Source organism: Cephus cinctus, unplaced genomic scaffold (assembly GCF_000341935.2).
Source record: "Cephus cinctus unplaced genomic scaffold, Ccin1 Ccin1_scaffold0690, whole genome shotgun sequence".
NCBI lineage: Eukaryota > Metazoa > Arthropoda > Insecta > Hymenoptera > Cephidae > Cephus > Cephus cinctus.
The window spans coordinates 835,583-853,382 of NW_014333313.1; the positions used below are offsets into that span (position 1 = coordinate 835,583).

At 42.7% G+C, this 17,800-nt stretch overlaps 2 protein-coding genes across 7 annotated transcripts in view; one reads left to right on the forward strand and one right to left on the reverse strand.

Annotated features, from left to right (window-relative positions):
- LOC107269859 overlaps window positions 1-3,832 on the forward strand; it is a 17,406-nt gene extending 13,574 nt beyond the window's left edge. For all 5 annotated transcript variants that reach the window (XR_003060334.1, XR_003060332.1, XR_003060335.1 and 2 more), the window contains one exon: window positions 3,167-3,832. Coding sequence is in view for 1 of the 5 variants with exons in the window: in XM_025087308.1 (XP_024943076.1) it covers window positions 3,167-3,288 (122 nt within the window). In the remaining 4 variants the exon portion in view is untranslated. The remainder of the gene's footprint in view (window positions 1-3,166) is intronic.
- LOC107269855 (cysteine-rich motor neuron 1 protein) overlaps window positions 1-17,800 on the reverse strand; it is a 108,532-nt gene that overhangs the window by 81,743 nt on the left and 8,989 nt on the right. For both annotated transcript variants that reach the window (XM_015744190.2, XM_025087302.1), the window contains 2 exons: window positions 8,415-8,639; window positions 3,839-3,877 (listed from right to left, as the gene is read on the reverse strand). In XM_015744190.2, coding sequence (XP_015599676.1) covers window positions 3,839-3,877; window positions 8,415-8,639 — 264 coding nt within the window. The remainder of the gene's footprint in view (window positions 1-3,838; window positions 3,878-8,414; window positions 8,640-17,800) is intronic.

Consider the following 17,800-nt stretch of genomic DNA (forward strand, 5'->3'; position numbering starts at 1 on the left):
AACCCTCCGCGGACTCAAGACCCATCGAGACTATGGTAATTAATCAGAATAAGGAGAGCTACGCTCCCAGCAAAAGGACTAACTTTGCCCTAATGTTCTCTCATCGTTACGACATACCTTTGCGATTCCTCGAGCGTTACTGATAAAGTCCGCTTCGGCCCCAGACTTCCGGTTCCCCATCCAAGGAAGGGACCCGAAAGACCCTAGGAAGCCCAAAGTTCGCTTTCCCAGTTCCAAGGACATTGCACGATCTAACCCGAGTGTTCTCGAAAACGGCGGTAAATTCAAAGCCAGTCGACGTAAGCGACAATATTGATCCCCTACTACGACGGTCCCTGGCTTCCCATGTTGTCGGAAGTAATTAGAGGAACGGTTAAATGTGGAAAAAAAAAATTTCTTTCGCGCATTCGCCCTCCCCTCCCCCCCCAATTGATATTGAAAAAAAAATTGGACGCCATCTTTTCCAATGGAATTAAAATTTTTGCAGAACGACCAGCGAATCGAGGCAAATAACCCCGATTGCCGTTTTACGTTCGTTCCGTCGATTCTTGCAAGCAAACAGAGCAGAGACAAGTTCCTTCTTCCATTCTCTCCCGTCTCCTCTCGTTCTTCCCTCTTTCCTCGTGAAATTCCCGCTGAATTCGGTGAGGCCTCTTCGTCCCGGAAGCCCCAACGGCCAACTTGCAGGTTATAGCTAGGAATTATTATAACAGTCGGCGAAGCGCCGCGCTGTTTACTCGCCTGATGGAAACGTACGGGAAAGTTCAGACTTGAGCGGGATACACGTGTAATTTTCTGTTTACTTGGGACTTTGCTTCCTTGCCGCGAATGCTGATACGTTATAATCCACGCGGGGGACTCTTATCCATCGTCAAAGTCCATATACGAAAATCCAACCTAACCTACATTCGAATCCATAAGGCTGTGCATACAGCGCATACAGCGCATACAGCCAGACTAGAGTCCCCAGTCGTTTTCACTTACGTCGCACTAGACTTCAGAATTCACTGATACGAGTAAACAACGTTTCTCTACCAATTGTTCTACAATGAAGCTCCCCAGAGAGAGAGAGAGAGAGAGAGAGAGAGAGAGAGAGAGAGAGAGAGAGAGATAAACTTTTCTAATAAACAAATTAACCCATCCGGTTAAAGCAGCATTTTGAATTCAGTCACCCGTCACCCATTATACCATCCATAGACCCAATATGCCGCCTGTGCTCTCTACAATACAATTTGTCTGGCATCAAATGCCACAGGACACACTTCGTCATGTAATTTCACTACCTGTGATCACCAGGGTACAGGCATCTCGTTATTACGTAGCTATATATATAAAGGGAGAGAATCGAGCATAATCCGAAATAATTGCGCCTCGTAAAAAGCCCAGCCAGCGCGAGCCTCTGGCCTTTCCGTAGTGGTAACCCTTCCCGAGTACAAGTCCGTTCTCGGCGGGTGAGCCGAGCGTAAAAATTAGTGGTACGTTTTCAGACGTAATAGCGACGTGGTATTAAGCAAGCAAAGAAAAGAAAAAACGTAAGAAAGAAAAAAGCTTAAAAAGAATAGACAAGGACAAAGAGCAGACAAGTTTCCAGACCAAGGGTAGGTCTGTTCTTCGACGTTGTACGGGCTGGCAAGACGCCTCCCCTTTCCCCCCTCCGCCCTTGCTTTGACGTCGAAATGAAATTACATAAGAAACCGACATTTTCCACCTCGTCGCTCGTAACGTCGACTCGTTACTCTGAGCCTTCGCAAACGCATAGCCCAAGACCGGGATGCAGCCCAAGTGCCATCGACCGAGGCAGAACGATCAAAGCGTCGAAAGAGTAATCGAACTGGATACGAAAACAGGATTGACGAAAAAAATAATTTAAGAAAAAAAAAAAAAAAAAAAAAAAAAAAAAAAAAAAAAAAAAAAAAAAAAAAAAAAACAGAAAAAACGAAAAATCGAATACCAAATGCAGTCGGAGTGAACTTTATTCCGAAGCGCATCGTCGGTTCTTCGACAGTCCATAGAAGGGAAGTCTTTCAACTTTTTGCAATTATAAAAGTTCGCGACTCGAGCTACGAATATAAGTGCTGCCAGCCTTGAGAGCAAGATTGGGAAGTACTGTGAGAAAAAAAAATAAATAAGTTACAAAATTACTGGAAAAAAAAATTCTTCAAAAAAAAATATATTCTTCGCGGCCCCTCCACCCTCGCCGCGCATATTCATAGCCTGTTAAATCGTATTCGTTGAGAAGCTGCTCGATTGTAACGAGTGCGTGCATGTTTTGAATATATATATATCTCGTTCCGTCTCTAGTAGGCTGCACACATTTCTATCAACTTCCAGAACGCCCCTTAACGTGCTCGTTTCGCCGATGTTATTGTAAAACTTGGCCAACTCAGCCATTGTCAAAGTTTTCTCGTATATCGTGGCAACTCTTTGTTATCCTCTGTATACGGCCTCAGCCACCCCCCCCTCCTGCTAACCACTCCCCCTCCCCAACGCCCCTTCAAACCTTATACCAAACTCAACTCCCCCTTTTCAGACTGTAGTTTGTTATCTCGGCCAGGAGCAAACGCTTTTAACAGCCTGCTCGAAAGACGCACCCCTTATCGGACGTTTTCGTTATTAAGAGAATTTTACTTCCTAACGAGACTCAAGTTACTATCTATCTATCTCTCTCTCTCTCTCGCACACACATTCTCCCACTCTCATCCTCACGTACAGATACAAACTAGACGAAATTCTTGTTCCATTTCCATTCTTTCAATCGTACAACCATAATATTGCTGTATAGACTCGTTATCTGTATATATATTCCAATGTATACAATATATATGCAAATATACATATATATATATATATATATGTCAATACTCCATCGACGACTCTCCCATGTCCTAAGAGTAATCCGAGCCGTGTGGATCGTGTGAATCAAACGTGTTAAAAAAAAATTGCTAAAGCTCGCTTTCCATCGAGCGACGGAAATTTCACCAAAATCTATCCCCGTCGCTCGATTCAAATAGTTTGCGGTTCCCGCGCAAACTCAACGATCCCGACACGCGGTCGTTACGCTGTCGCAGTGCGCGATGGCAACATGGCAAAGTTAAAGATGGTAAAGAAGTTTTCCACGTCGCGCAGTCTCGTAAGTTAATCGCGCTTCTACTTGTTTGATTGGCAGATCCTGCTGCACCGAACGAGGCGAAAGGTTCGTGTCTGAACTATAGGAAGCAGCTGACGAAGGGCCTGAGTGAGAAGCTACGGCAGCTCGTTAATTCCACGGCGACTCGGCAACGTGGCTGAACTTCGTCCTTATGGAACTTAAGGAGCTTCGTGGGTCCGGATCGTGAGTAGCTCTGCCGTATGCACAGTGGCCGCTCGGCGTGAATTACTCGTCGCTACTTCGATTCGAACGTGAACCCGAGAAAGTGAGATACAGCAGATACCGGATGCTGGGGATGGACGACGTTTAATCTTACAGAGAGTACAGTTATACTCTCTATTGGCATAAGAAATTCCAAGATTTCAATGCTTACCGGAATAATGCTGTATTACACGAACCTGATGCTTCCTGAGAGACTTTGCAATTGCGCAACACGCCATCATCGATTTCCATTAATTTTCATCCGGAATTGACTTTTACGGTGGAAATAGAATTAAGCGAGGTAAGAACTCGTTACGTTACGCGAATTTCTTTGCTCTCCAGCATCTCTCTCTCTCTCTCTCTCTCTCTTTCTGTCTCTGTACCAATTCTCGCTATAGTCGACGATACTCGGTGCTCACTTAATTGTCTACGAATACTAAGCACATTGAATTGAGGCATTGACGAATAAATTGACTTAAACTTACTCACCGTTAACTGCCGAATTTTCGGGTGAATTGAAGAGATCGTCTAAAACAAACGAAAATACACGATTTGTACAAGATTATATAGTTTTGAGGTAAAAACGAAAAAAATAAATAAATTAAAAAATAAAAAGTATCTCCAGCACCCTTCTCGAAAGTTCACTCAATTATTTTTATTATTTCTCCCCTTCCCTCTGCGAACACGTAGAGAAAGCACAACACGTGTTATACCGGGCACTGTATAACCCAAGTACACGTAGCTACAGACGTTACACCTTTGCACTTTGACCCAAGACTAGCCACGAGTACATCTGCATCCGCAATGCTGATCTCCATTCGTTCTAGAAGCATCCCGCATACAGGGCATCCCGCATGCACGTACAACGAGATATCGTACATTTTGAATAATCCAGTAGAGACTATCCAGGTCCGTATGCTTAAGGGCGAATGACGCAGATACCTAAATACACCGTAGTACCGGCTCACGTACAATTGTATACGAACGAGGAGATCGATCATTTATCAAATAAATATTGACGTCTGACCTAATTTGCCGCAACTGAAATTTCAAATCCGACCTCCGACAACGAACCGTCCGATTGGCTCCTGTATCTTTTATATTTTTCGTCTCGAATTATTGAAAAAAAATAACGACCGAGATAACCCCGTACAAAGAACAGCGAACACGCAGTAGGGCCTCGGGCGCCACGCTATTGATATTAAATAATAATTATAACAATTAACAATTACCCGAGGCTCAAAAGAGTCTCGAGTTCCCATAACGAAAACAGAAAGCATGCGTATAAGATACACTTGGAATATGAATAACGAAAAGTTCATTTTGAATAATGACTATGGACCAAGTGGATTTTATCACACGAGTGGTACGGCCGTCTAACCGAATATATTGACGCTACGTTACGTAAGGGACGTGCCTATACTACAATGTGGATTAACAAGAAAAAAATATCCTTACTCCTATAGCGAATACGCGCGCGGAGCTGATGAATAATTTTTCTTTTTCTCAATACAATTTATATATACATATTTAGTTCTTCGTCGATTTCCTTCGCATAAATAGCCAGGTACATTCGCACGATAAGTCGGATAAATTGGATGTTTCCTAAAGGCACAAAGGTGTGGTCCTGCAGCGCCAGCAGCTTTGATATCGAAAGCGCAATATGACGTCACGTCGTTTCTCTCTAGCGCGAGAGAGAGAGAGAGAAGGAAGAGAAAAAAGGTGATTGGATCCGAAACGCGAGGGAAGTGCGTAGAATGTCAACCAAAGGTGTACAGGGTTAGGATGACAGGGTCACGAGGATACAGGGATGGGTGTCGTAGAGGAGCACGAGGGTCAGGAGGGCTGTGAAGAAATGGCTGAGAGAGCTTTCATAAGCGCCTTTCCTCGGAGCTACAAATAAGCTTATATATATGTGTATACGTGAACCGGAGCTTATCGAGTAAGCTGTAGCAAATGCGTTTTCATTACATATTCGTTACGTCTCTCAGGATCAGTGAGTCCTTCCTGTATTCGATTATATAGCGCGTCGTTTTCGTAATAGTAATTTATCATTAATTTCATCAAACTAGTTTCTAGTTTCCTATGTACACTTATAGACATAGATATAAAGGTACATTCATACGAATACAGTCGGTTTGAAAACCTGAAATTCTAGATTTTCTATTAAGGCTCCTTCAAGGAGTCGCGCACTATACGTATACAATTTCTAAGGTTCCTGTGAATACATAGTACATAGTATACCGCGTATTGGTATAGCTATAGTTTTCTATGACTTGTATACATCGAGCCTTGGTAACCCCTGTGCACCTTGCAACAATCCTTTACCCTTACACTGGCTCGATTTTACGCATTCAGAGCATAAAGCGGATCTGACGAATTTTCATGGAATTTTCAGACAGCGTCTCGACGCCGTAGGACGCCGAGGGCTGAACGCACGCAGAATCTCGAGGAGCCATGCGAAACAGGGCTAGTTCCTCACGTCAAAGGTTTCGGATACGTTCGCGGATTTTTCATTAAGTTTATTTATTTTTTTCTCTTGCCCTCCCCTCCTCAGCCCTTCGTGACGCTTTTCTATCTCTGTGTACAAAAGTTTCCTGTATTTCTCTTTTTTTCTTTCTTTCTTTTCAGAGACTCCACCTTCCTCTCCGTATTCCCAACGTAGATTTCGCGAAGGACCCACGCTGCTTTAAGGATATCCTATGAGAGTGAAAGGATTCTGCGGTCCATGCCGAGAGCATTGACAAGAAGCGTCCATATAAATCACCGGTGTGTATCTTTCAGAAGGACTTTTTTTTTGTCTCCCGCACCTCGTTACGTTCCCCTCGCGTCAGTGTAACAGAGCAGAACTTAATAAGGAGGATTGATTGCGCGTGGAGCAAAGTTATTTCCAAAATGTTAATGGCATTTTACCCGTGAGAGTTTGCGCAACAGTGTAAAATTACGAATACACGTGAATAATGGAGTTTTGCCCGGAATTCCGCGATAACTGGATACGTTGGGCTGTGCTGTCTAAAAACTTGGACTGACGCCACTGTGCGTACAGGCACGGGAATTTCGTCGAATGACCAAAGAAAAATAGTAAAAGAAAAAAAAGATTTGTCAAAATATTTCTTTAGGATAAAACGGAAAGAAAAAAAAAAATAAAAGAAGATAATCAACCCAGATAAAGATATACCACGGATTCATTATAATCAGTCTTCGCACCCCTTAACGTACAATAACGAACATGACGTAAAACTAATTTCATTAATTCGATATCCCTTACGTAACCCGAACGCTTCGTTAAGAAGAGACCGCCCTCCTCCTCCTTGAGCCTAAGGCCATAACCGTGTAGGCTTTTCGCGAAATGAAAACGTTTTTGTGCGTCTCTGGTTAATACACTCCCGTGAAACAAGGTATTTTAAACGAACCTGTTGGTCCCTCCGTTAAACTTTACAGACGCCTTGATTAATTACAATAGTCCAATCGCGCATGCGCAAACCCCAACTAGCTCGATTCACGCCGAAACCCCACGTTATTCTGCCTAATGCCAGTCCGAGTCCCCTATATATATATCTATATCTAGCGGCACAGTGCTTACGTAACTCGCGCCGCACTTACAGGACAAGAAAGTGCACTTACGGCTAAAGTTCCTCCGCGCGATTCGACTACCGGCAGCTCCTTGGTCCTTGCGCGCTTTCAAGCCCTTAACGATTTTACCGACCCACCACGGGACGCTACGAGAACAAATAAAGACCCCAAGGCTTAGCCGTCTCGGCTCGATGAAACTTGGATAAAACGAAACTTAACGCATGGCATCTTCCTTGCCTTTGCGACGTACACCGATAACGTACTCGCCCCAACAACCTCGTTATTCGCTCTGCCCTCTGTCCCGGTAACGCTGAGGAGACGCGATCCTGCAGCGTGCTATCCAACCCCAAGAGAAGAATGACTCCTGCGCCAATTATTTCTTCCACGTCGGATCCTCGCGCGTCGCCGTGCACGCGTTGCAGAAAGGATGATGGAAAAATCCCACGAGGCCGTTGAAATTTTCTGCACTGCTCGAGATGGCTCGGGATCTTCCATCCTGCCTCGAAACCACCTCATGCCCGTTTCCTTCGTCTTTTCCAATCTTCGTCATTCACTCTTCGCCCGCTCCGGCATCTTCTCCGACTACGGCGCATTGTATCCTCATGCACAGTTGCAATCTTTAATCAGTGACGCGAGCGAAGGAGGGTCGCTGAAACATTTGACAAGAATTAAAGCCCCTCTCACCTTCCGTACCCCTAGTCGCGTATCCTTTTCTCATTAACAGGGACGCAGCATCCCACCTTGGTTCACCATTTTTTCTTCTTCTTCTCTTTTCCTTCTCTTCTTTCTCACGTCCACCGACGCCAGGACCTTCGCTCTATTTATATTTTCTTTTCATTAGCGGCTGCCCCTCGTTCCGCTCTCGCTCGTTCTTTTTCACGATCCTGACAATATGAAGGGGAAAAAAAAAATAAAAAGGCAGAGAGGAGACGCGTGGACCAAAGAAGAAGACAGAGACCCAGACACACGGGTGACAGTGTAGGTGGGAGCTATGGAAAAAGAGAGACTGAATGAAAAAAAATAATAATGGATGACTCACCACGTAAGAAAGGACTTTCGCAATTTTTCCACTGCCGTGACGCTGGTCCATTCTTATAAAATTGGGCTAATATTCGTCTGTACCGTCAATGTTATTCACTCCGTGCATTCACGGATTAAGTATCCGGGCATCGGCGCGGCATCGGCAAACTCAAAAGCTCACGTGTCCGTACCGATTACGTTGGACAAACATATATACGCCTTTATAATCCCTTCGGCATACACGATCATCGAATGAAGTGTAAAGCTCCGTGGACCACTCGGGGGGGTTGGCAGGGATCTAAAGGGGGGTTGGAGCAAAGTGCAAATAAAAAGACGAGCGGATATCCGGGTTTTAATGATCTTGCACGTATAGCTGGGAATTGCTGATATGCTGATTGCTGATAATGCTGATAAGAAAGCAAATAAGGAGGGGCTGAATAAATTAAAATGAAAAAAAAGGAAGGTTACTCACCATAAGCAGCTTTCGCTGCCAAATTGAGCTTGCACTCGTGACGCGTCCTGTAGGTGTAGGGTTGGGGTTCGTCAGGACACCAGAGTACAGACGGTCCGCAGACACACTTTCCGGCTCCAGCTGCACTTCCGGTTCCCGTTGTCACGCCCTCGTCCACCAGGTTGCAGCCAGGGTCGGACAGCTTCGGTCCGTGCGGACAGTGCCTCCTCCACCTACCGGGGATCTCTGTAAACATAAAGAAAACAAAAAAAGAATTACAAAAATTGCAGCCAGTAGATGGTATGCCCTGATGAGAATAAAAATACAAAATGCATTATTCTTATCGCGTGCGCGTTGTTAGCGATATATAAGATCCTTTAGATTAAATTAAAAAAAAAAAAAAGAGACTATATTGCATATGAGAAATTTTTAAACGGCCGGTACCACTATATATATATATATATAGCTATAGTGATACCGCCCTCTTTGCCAATCTTCGAGCACGTATATGAATAAATTTTTTATGCAACCTCAGTTGCATACACTTATGCATCTGAGTAATGGATCTGCTTATCAGAAGGGGGACGATGAAAAATGGCAAATGAACTCGAGAAGGATATTGGTGAGGATTATAATAATTGACCGATTAGCCAAAAAATTTGCGACACCTGGGTCGGCCAGGCTGTGCAAAATAATGCGGATGTAATGCGTGATCGATAAATTATATAATTCGCGGATGACCCCATTGTAAAATCCAATTCGCCGATAGGTTTCGCCACACGAAGTAATAACACTGAGAATCGGGTTAAAACGAGCGGAGATGCCCAAACGCAAAATCAATCGAAATTAATGGCCCGAATGTACCGCTCAATTGGATGCAACGCTTAGAACACGAATGAGTATTTCCGTTTTACATTTTCACGGTAACAAGGCCGCGGCAGCGGGCTGCTTCCCAAACCCGTTGGCCAAGTACTGGCTAACCGTAGCCCCGAACGCGTGGTTCGGATGTTCGATAATTTTGGCGATTAAAAATTTTCAAATATTCGAGAAGTGACGTTTCAAGAGCTTAGGATATTATTTTTTCTTTCCTACTTTTTGTTTTTTCGTTCACATTTTTTTTTTTCTTCCCAACTTCCATGTTTTATGGTAATACCTTCTTCTTTTTTTTTCTCATTTCAAATGCCGTTTTATTATGTTCGCATCTACCTGTACGTGTGCAGCGAGCGAGCACCAGCTGCAACTGGTTGCCACAAATTCTCCGGGACATTCGGTGCGCGATGATAAGTTGGAAGTTCGCAGTGGAGAAAATTTAAAATGTGAAGAGAAAAAGTAGATACTTGAGTAAAAGGAAAAGAAAAAAAAAAAAAAGGAAAGCGTTACGCTCTGGAAAATGATGTTGAGTGTTACTGGATGCTGAGAGAAATAAGGATACACGTATATATAGAGAGAGACAAAATTGACCAGTATAACGTTAAATTCGCAGCACGACCTGGCCATGCAAATAATGGCAGGTAACCGCAAAAATGCAGATTCACAATTACCCGAATAATGTAATAATGAAAAATAATATGACAGTATAAAATAACTTAATATCGCCAGCATAGCTTTATCAGTTTACGATATAACTGCTATGTATACCGCGCACCGAAAGAAGCAATTACAAAGTATGTGCGTTATGATATCGTCAATCGCAACCAGCCATTACCCTGGGGCCAACTGAGAATCATTTCCAAAAAATAACATTTCTTATACGTATGTATTTACCCTAACCATTTCGATATATCGTGCAAAGGTATACGCAATGGATACATATGTGAATTGGTTCAGCAGCTATCTGCTTGAAACAATATACTATAACCATTTACACCGTGATAACGCATGGACAATGGATTCGGTATAGAAAATTTCGATATGCCATATCTCCTCAGGTTGCGCAGTTTACGAGAAGAAAAGTTCCAGGGGTCTTCAGGTGGCTGTAAGCGAATCGGTATCTCGGGCAGAATGGAATTGACAAAGAGCAAATAGAAGAAGAAGAAAAAAAATAGGAAGCTACTATTTCCGATAACAGTGTAAGGTAAGAAAAATTCCCACAAAGAGAAAAGGAGACCTTTTCGTATAAAACGTTGAAACTGAAATTGCTCGTTACAATTAATTGCCCGATCGTCGATGTAGCAGTTGGACTTGATAGAACGGAATAACTTTAAAGAAAGAATTTTCAACAATAGACACGTCTCGGTTGCCGCCGAACAAATTGCACTGGATCCTCGTGAAATGCGTTTTCAAGATATTTCTTTGAGAGAAAATATACGCGATACTCGATTCTCATCGATATCAGTCAATAGGTCACGTATTTTCTTTCGATGAAGCTTCGTCTCGTCATTATCATTGTTAAAAATATATATACGCACACTTAACCTAGATGTACCTTCTGTTTATAAAGATATCAATTTTTAATTCTAAAGATCTCTTATAATTCTTCAATTTTTCCAATTAACAAGACAATATCAAACTGTAATAAAAAGTATCCCTCCGAATACCTGAATAGATTCGTATCGATTCATACCAACCATTTAGAATTGTCTGATTCCACGTAAGCCGATACGGTCTGATCAATGCGATCAGATTGGTTTCCACGTGACGAATCTTCCCAGGATTCATAAATATCGTTAAAGATATATAACCTAGACTTAAAGTACGTACGAATAAAGCTAAAGCACATAGTGATACCTGCGCGTACATATATACCAACCACAAGCCATACAAGGCACACATTATATAAATTCCTCAGACATTACATTACACTTAGCCTATAGTCGATTTATTATACGATACAAGCTGATACTGTGCTTCGAGAGCCCCATTTTCCGGACAGTGACGTCACGAATCGATTAGCACAGATTCCAAGCGTTCGTCATTTATCTACTCGGCGCATATGTACACGTTGTTCGAAATAATCAAGCGCAAAATATCTTCAGGTAGATTCGTAAATCTTAATGCCATTAATACGTAACATCGCAGAATTACGTTATATTTATAAATTATTCGTAAACTCTCAGTGAGTCTGCTATAACTAATTATCAAGCGATGCGACGAACGAAGATAAACTGGTTCTTGGGTGTGAAGTATAATGGGTGCCCATTACGGCGCTCGTCAACGCTTCAATGGATCCGGTAGGTAAAACGCCAGTCGTTTTGTAGATTAAGACGTGAGAAGTGAGTCAATGGACGAACCGGAAGTGGGTGAGTGTTCTTGAATAGTGGCTGACAATGGAAACTATAGCCAACCGGTAGTTTGCAGCACGGTCTCACATACAGGTCTTGCAACTCGCCCCATTTTCAGCGGCGGGGGTAGACGTGGTTTCGAAGCACGGCACATTTCAAATTTTAGTCACAAGCGTCGCTGTGATCGAGCGACCCCTTATCTATCTCACTTTACAATCGGCTGTGGGAGAGAGAAATAGGAACGGATCGCTTGATCGCAACGCCTCTTGTGGTCATGAAGCGAAATGAAAAATGCTTCTCTAAGAAGACTACACCCTCCAAGGGAGTTGCAAGACCTGTGTGTACGACCGTGGTTTGCAGTTACAGGAGAAGTTGGCTGATGTCCTGTGTGAATATATATATAATTAGACATAGTAGAATATTACAGTGACTGTATAAAAAGTGGATACAGCTTGTTTGACTGTTGATAATTAATAAAAGTACCTTCCTCTTTTTTTTCATTCCCAGAAGCATTACCATAGTTACTTTCATAGTTCCATGTACGATGAATGATTATGAATTATCGCAAGGTACAATTAATATTCCAGTTAGCACGTACTGTGTACTAATTGATTGAGCATCGCTCAGAGTTGGGTTTTGGGTTAGCCATAATACAGTAATGCAGGCCGATTAGCGTGTTCAGCTGGGATTCGAAAATGGTGACTATAGACTCATCAAGGGACTCCTCGGTATTGCGTCCCGATGGCTGTTATAATATTTCATCGAGAATGAAATTTTCGTCCTGGCAGTCTTTTTTCATTAGGCCTAAAATGAAAATATTCAGAGTATACAAATTGCATGATACCTACTTGGGAGAATTGAAAAACGAGCGAATCGACAGCCGCGAGTGACAGAAGATAAGACGTCGAAATGAACGAAAAAGAGGGATAGTCGTTAACGGGAGAAATTCCCGAGGTAATTTATATCGAAGCGATTTCGGGTTATTTTATTAAGACAATCAGAATACCAAAGATCGCATTTCAAGAACTCGCTCTTGGTACAACGACTCGAAAAGACGCGGGGGACGCTTGGGAATTAATTGAATGTATTTCTCATCACGTCGTGGAAAATTATTTATTATCTCGTTGACGAGCTCCGAATTCGATTCCACTGTTACAGCGATATTTAATGCAGCCCTGTTGATGATGCTGTATGAAAATTTAAGAATTTTTTCAATTCACAAAGAAACGCACTTCCGGAATACATTTAATGTCGAGTATCCCCTTAAAAGACACCCCACTCGTACTTGCCCGTGCTTCGTACAGTCAAGTAGTCCACGTCAGACAGCAGCGTCGCATCAGAGTAAATAAAGACCGTGCCCCTTATCTGCAAGAGGAAGAAACGCCAGTAAACGCAAATGAGTATGAGAAAGCTCTAGCAGTAGTAAATACTGAAGGGACAGTCAGTCGTTTTACTCTGGTGGTAGTTCTTGGTTATACAATTTAAGTTTTATTAAACGATCAGGTCGGTACGTCTGTATACACATACTATACCTCGGGCAAGCCTCGTTTCACTCCGGCGACGACTTAATAACCTAATCGAAGATAGTCAGGTATCCACTAAACGACAGACTGGAATGAAACTTCACGAGGATGGATCGATTTTTAAGATGAAAACTCTCAAGAGACATCCTGTGCGTCTGGCAGAGTTATACCGAAGCCACTCTCGAACCACACGTGTCACTGCCTGGCGTAACGTCTTTTCCTCCACCTTTCGAAATAATGCAGCTACTTACCGACCGAGTAAGTAACGACTTACCCACAAAGCCCTGGAACGACATAGAGAAAAACAAAGTAATCAATGAACACGGCGAACAAGAGATTTCGTAATGAACGTAAACAAAATAAATCCTACGGCTTAAGTTTACGTGGTCGGAATGTGCATTTCGAGACTGTTTGGAATGTAATGATAATGGCGGCGGCGGTGCTTGCGGCCGCGCTGGCAGCGCTACTGGTGGTTTAGTGGCGTACGGTGGTACTATTCATTCTGTAGGCGGTCTGCTGCCTAACCCCTCTACGTTTCCAGAGACACACGTAGTATCGAGGCTACGCGATTTCACTGTACATAACCAACAAACTGTGCACTTCGCTATTTGCACACACCTAATGCAGTGAAGCTGCCTTTCTCAATGTTACCGTCGCGTAAGTGTATAGGAGCATGGTGTACCCGACGTTACCCACCAGCCAGGAGTCCCAGACTATTCTCAAGATTTGTTGGTCGACATTGACAAACTAGCGCCCACCCTTATACGACCTTCTGGGATAGGAAGTACCCAAATGCCAGCCACTGACGTCCCACCAGGACTTGCAATTTCAACCGTGAAACGTCGAGCCGCGCCGCTCCTTTTTTTAAAACGAATATATTCCCTCTTCGCTCTAATCAATTTTCCTGATAGTTATCGTTCTCCGGATATCGATGAATTATTACCGTCAATTATAATACCTAGCGTTCGAGGTACCTAACCTAAAATTGAATCCGTGCTACGTTTTAATAATGACTCGCGAACACTGCGTTATATATGAACATCGTTCAGAAAGATGTGATCGGTTATCGTTAATAATGGCTCATTGAATAATCCATGGTCTAGTGAGCATATGCGGTCAGTGTATATATATTGTATCTATATGTAACCATAGAATGCCCAAATCACTGATAACCTGTTTAGAGATACAGAATTACTATATAAACTATATTTGTTACAAGCTAAAAGTAGCTTCGAATCAAAATCTATACAACCTATATGCGATTTCTATCTTGGGATCAGCTTTATATTTTGTTTCCTCTATTTTCTACAGCTATATGATATATGTATATGTATACATGTACCATTAATATAGTTCTCTAGGATTTATACGTCATTCAAGAGAGCCACCATATCTCGATAGTACAAAGCGCGATTTAAATGTCCAAGCCGTGGGATTGACTCGTTTCTCCTCTGTCCATTTTTCTACCTGGGAAAGAACGCTGTGCATATTTCTGTTTTATATTATTTTTTTAAAACTTTTTTTCCCCCCGTCAACATGTCCACCGGCCTTTTCTTTTCCGTCCTGTCCTCTCGTACCACCATTATTATACCATACCATAGGAGTCCTGGAATTGTGTCCCACAGGCAGCATCCAGCCTCGCCGAAGATACGTACGTATATCCACACATGAGCAAAGTCCCAGCGTTCACGTACGAAAGTTCTTTGAAAAATCCTGACATTTTCATGCTCCTGACATATAATTAAGCTGTGCTCGTCTTAAGCGAGACAGGAAACTTTTTTATTATTTCTTTCTGTACCTATCACTCTCACTCTCCCACTAATTCTCCCCAGAGAAAGAAGAAGCTTCTGAACCGTGTGACAGCGAGGTAATTGCCCAGCGTGTCCGTCCATCGGCTGACTGATTCGACTTCCCTTGGTTCGACGACTGATTCTTCCTACTCTCTCTTGAAAACTCTTTCCGCTCTGGTATCAACCAGCATCAAAGTTCCTCGTGGTTCGTTATCGGGCAGCAGGATTATCAGAAGTCATCTACAAGTACGGAAAATAGATTAGTGAAAGTAAAAAAAAATATATATATATATATATACTATACCTATTCAGTTTCGCGCCTTACCTTTTCCTCATAATGGAAAGAAGATGGGTAACTATAAAGTACGCCTCGAGAGGTTTCACTCACTTTTCCTTCTACATTTTCCAACCGTTATATCTTCCTCGAGCTGTTTCCTTTATTCCACCTTTTCTTTATCACCTAGAAAATTAGTAGGTAGACAAATGGGCTACCTGTTCCACGGTCTGTCGGTATACGAATGACGATAAATGTTGTTTTTTTTCCTTCTTTTTTCTTCCTTTACCTCAAATAATGGGGATTCGGTGAATTTTCCAAAATATTAAAAATATCCCAAAAAAAAAAACGTACATACGGTAAAGCACGTATAACCTGGTAAAAATCAAAGAAAAATATTCTCGCCTCTCTTACCTCGTAAAGCTGCCAACTGAAACGGTAAACCAGCTACGTGCTACTGTTAACACGCGACATTAATTTTTACGTCTACAAGCTTCCAAGTCCCACTGTTACCGTACTGCAGATGTTGGTTATTTTTAACGAGTCGGAAATCCTGAAATGCGCTATACCCTATGTTCTACCTAGGACTAAGGGTTGGTACTTGGGTATTCTACATATAGACATACACTTTGCATACAACTAAATGCAGAGTAGGGTTTTACATCTTGGGTAAAGGTAAGCAGCGATACTTGGTAAACAGGTGGATCGATCCTCAGGGAGACTTTACGTTTTCAAGGACCGTCCAAGCGAAATACGATTTTTGCCTGCCTTGTATTTTTTGCACAGTCACAAAATCGCTCTGCGCGAACAATTATTTTGTAAATTTGTGAAGTACGTTATTTTTCACTTTTCAACAAAAAATCCATGTCGGTCCATCTTTTGAAGTTTTAGATCGCATGACCGTTCCTAATATTCGGTATAGTCGCGTATTATGAAACGTTGAATTTCAGAAAAAAACCTTTTTTTTTTCATAACGTCAATCCATTGTATTCCGATTTCCATAAATAACACACACACAATAGGCGCTACTCGAGATGCAATTTAAAGTAAAAGCAACGTTTAGACCTCTTAAGGCTTGGGCTGTGCTTTTATCAAAAGTACCTTTTCTCAGTGGACGTACCTTAAAGGCGTCTGAAAAATCGTCCGACGTATCCGTACACGTGGTGTATTGCAGTGAGCTGGCATTTTGCACGAGCGCCAGAGAGGCAGAATGAAAACGCGCGTTTTACAGTATACAGGAACAGGTTTTACCAGAATTTACTTAAGACTGTATACGGTGCCCGATTTTCTACATGAATATTTCAACGTCGTATCTGCCGTGCGCCTAAAGCAAATTTCCTTTAACGTCATAGATATCGAACATATACGTATATATATATATATATACAAGCATATACGTTGATAACCAGATGATCAAGCACAACGAAGTATCCATACGCGAAGGTTTAAAGTGCTCGAAGAAATAGAATTTTATTGAACCCAAGAAAGCCAGCAATACCCGGGCGTTTACATTGAATACGACGGGCACGGGTTCGAATGAATTTCATAAAGTCCGACTAGCAAAATACGATCGTCGATATTCCCGCGGTTTATGATACACGGGTATGTGGTTCTTGCTCGGTTGGCGTCATCGTTAATTAATTTTTTACTCGGAAAGCTCAATGCGCATCCACGCGGCCGAGCATCCCATCGTAGGAACGACGATAATATCGCGTATTCGCGTGTCCGTGTCTCGCGGTCTACCGGATACAGAATGTAGGGTAAATTGGCGGGAAGGGTAACGGTATATGAAAAATTCAAATTTTTCGTCAAGAGCTTTCGGTCGATGGTAATTGTACCGATGAAATATGCAAGCCCTCGGAAAAGCTACGGCCGACTAAAGACTCGGCTCGGTGCTTATTGAAAAACAAAAGACTCCCCGCCGGCTGCCCCTGCACTCACCTTTTTCACTTGTCAAATGCAGAGATTTCATTTATTCCGTCTTAACGTAAGAGCTGCGCAGTGGGCGACTGCGCATACGGAATAATCCCATCGTCAGATTCGAATGATCGCGAGGTCGTTGAAAAAGAATTTTTACAAAAATTTCACACTCTCGCAGCCAATGGCCTTCCTTGGAAGGATTTCAAGCGCTGGCACGTAACCCGTGTCTCCGGAGCTTCCTAAAAGTTTCTGGTCTATCAAAAGCTGCGCAAAGCGATTGCTTCTTCTCTGCCGTGTATTCGCGGGCGATCGCCCCTCGTACTGTACCTACTTGGCTTTTACGGAGAAAGCTAACGTTTACGCCGGAGAAGGATAGAATTGAGAAGAACGAAAGAGATGATACGCTTTTACGTAATACCCTCTGCCTTTCTTAGGTTCGCTTCCTGCTTAACGAGACGCCTCCTCCGAGCTCGTCCATGCTGCGTTACCCTCCTAGGTGCCTGAGAAAACTCGACCGTAGAAAACAAATGAACCGGACGAGCCTTATCCATTCGATGCCTCACTTATTTCCAGAAAAGCCTCGAGTTTCGTTTTCAATTCACGTTTCCGATTTCCGGCCGTTTTACCGGGAACCGAATTTCGCGGCGAATTAGTAAAAAAAAAAAAAAAAAAAAAAAAA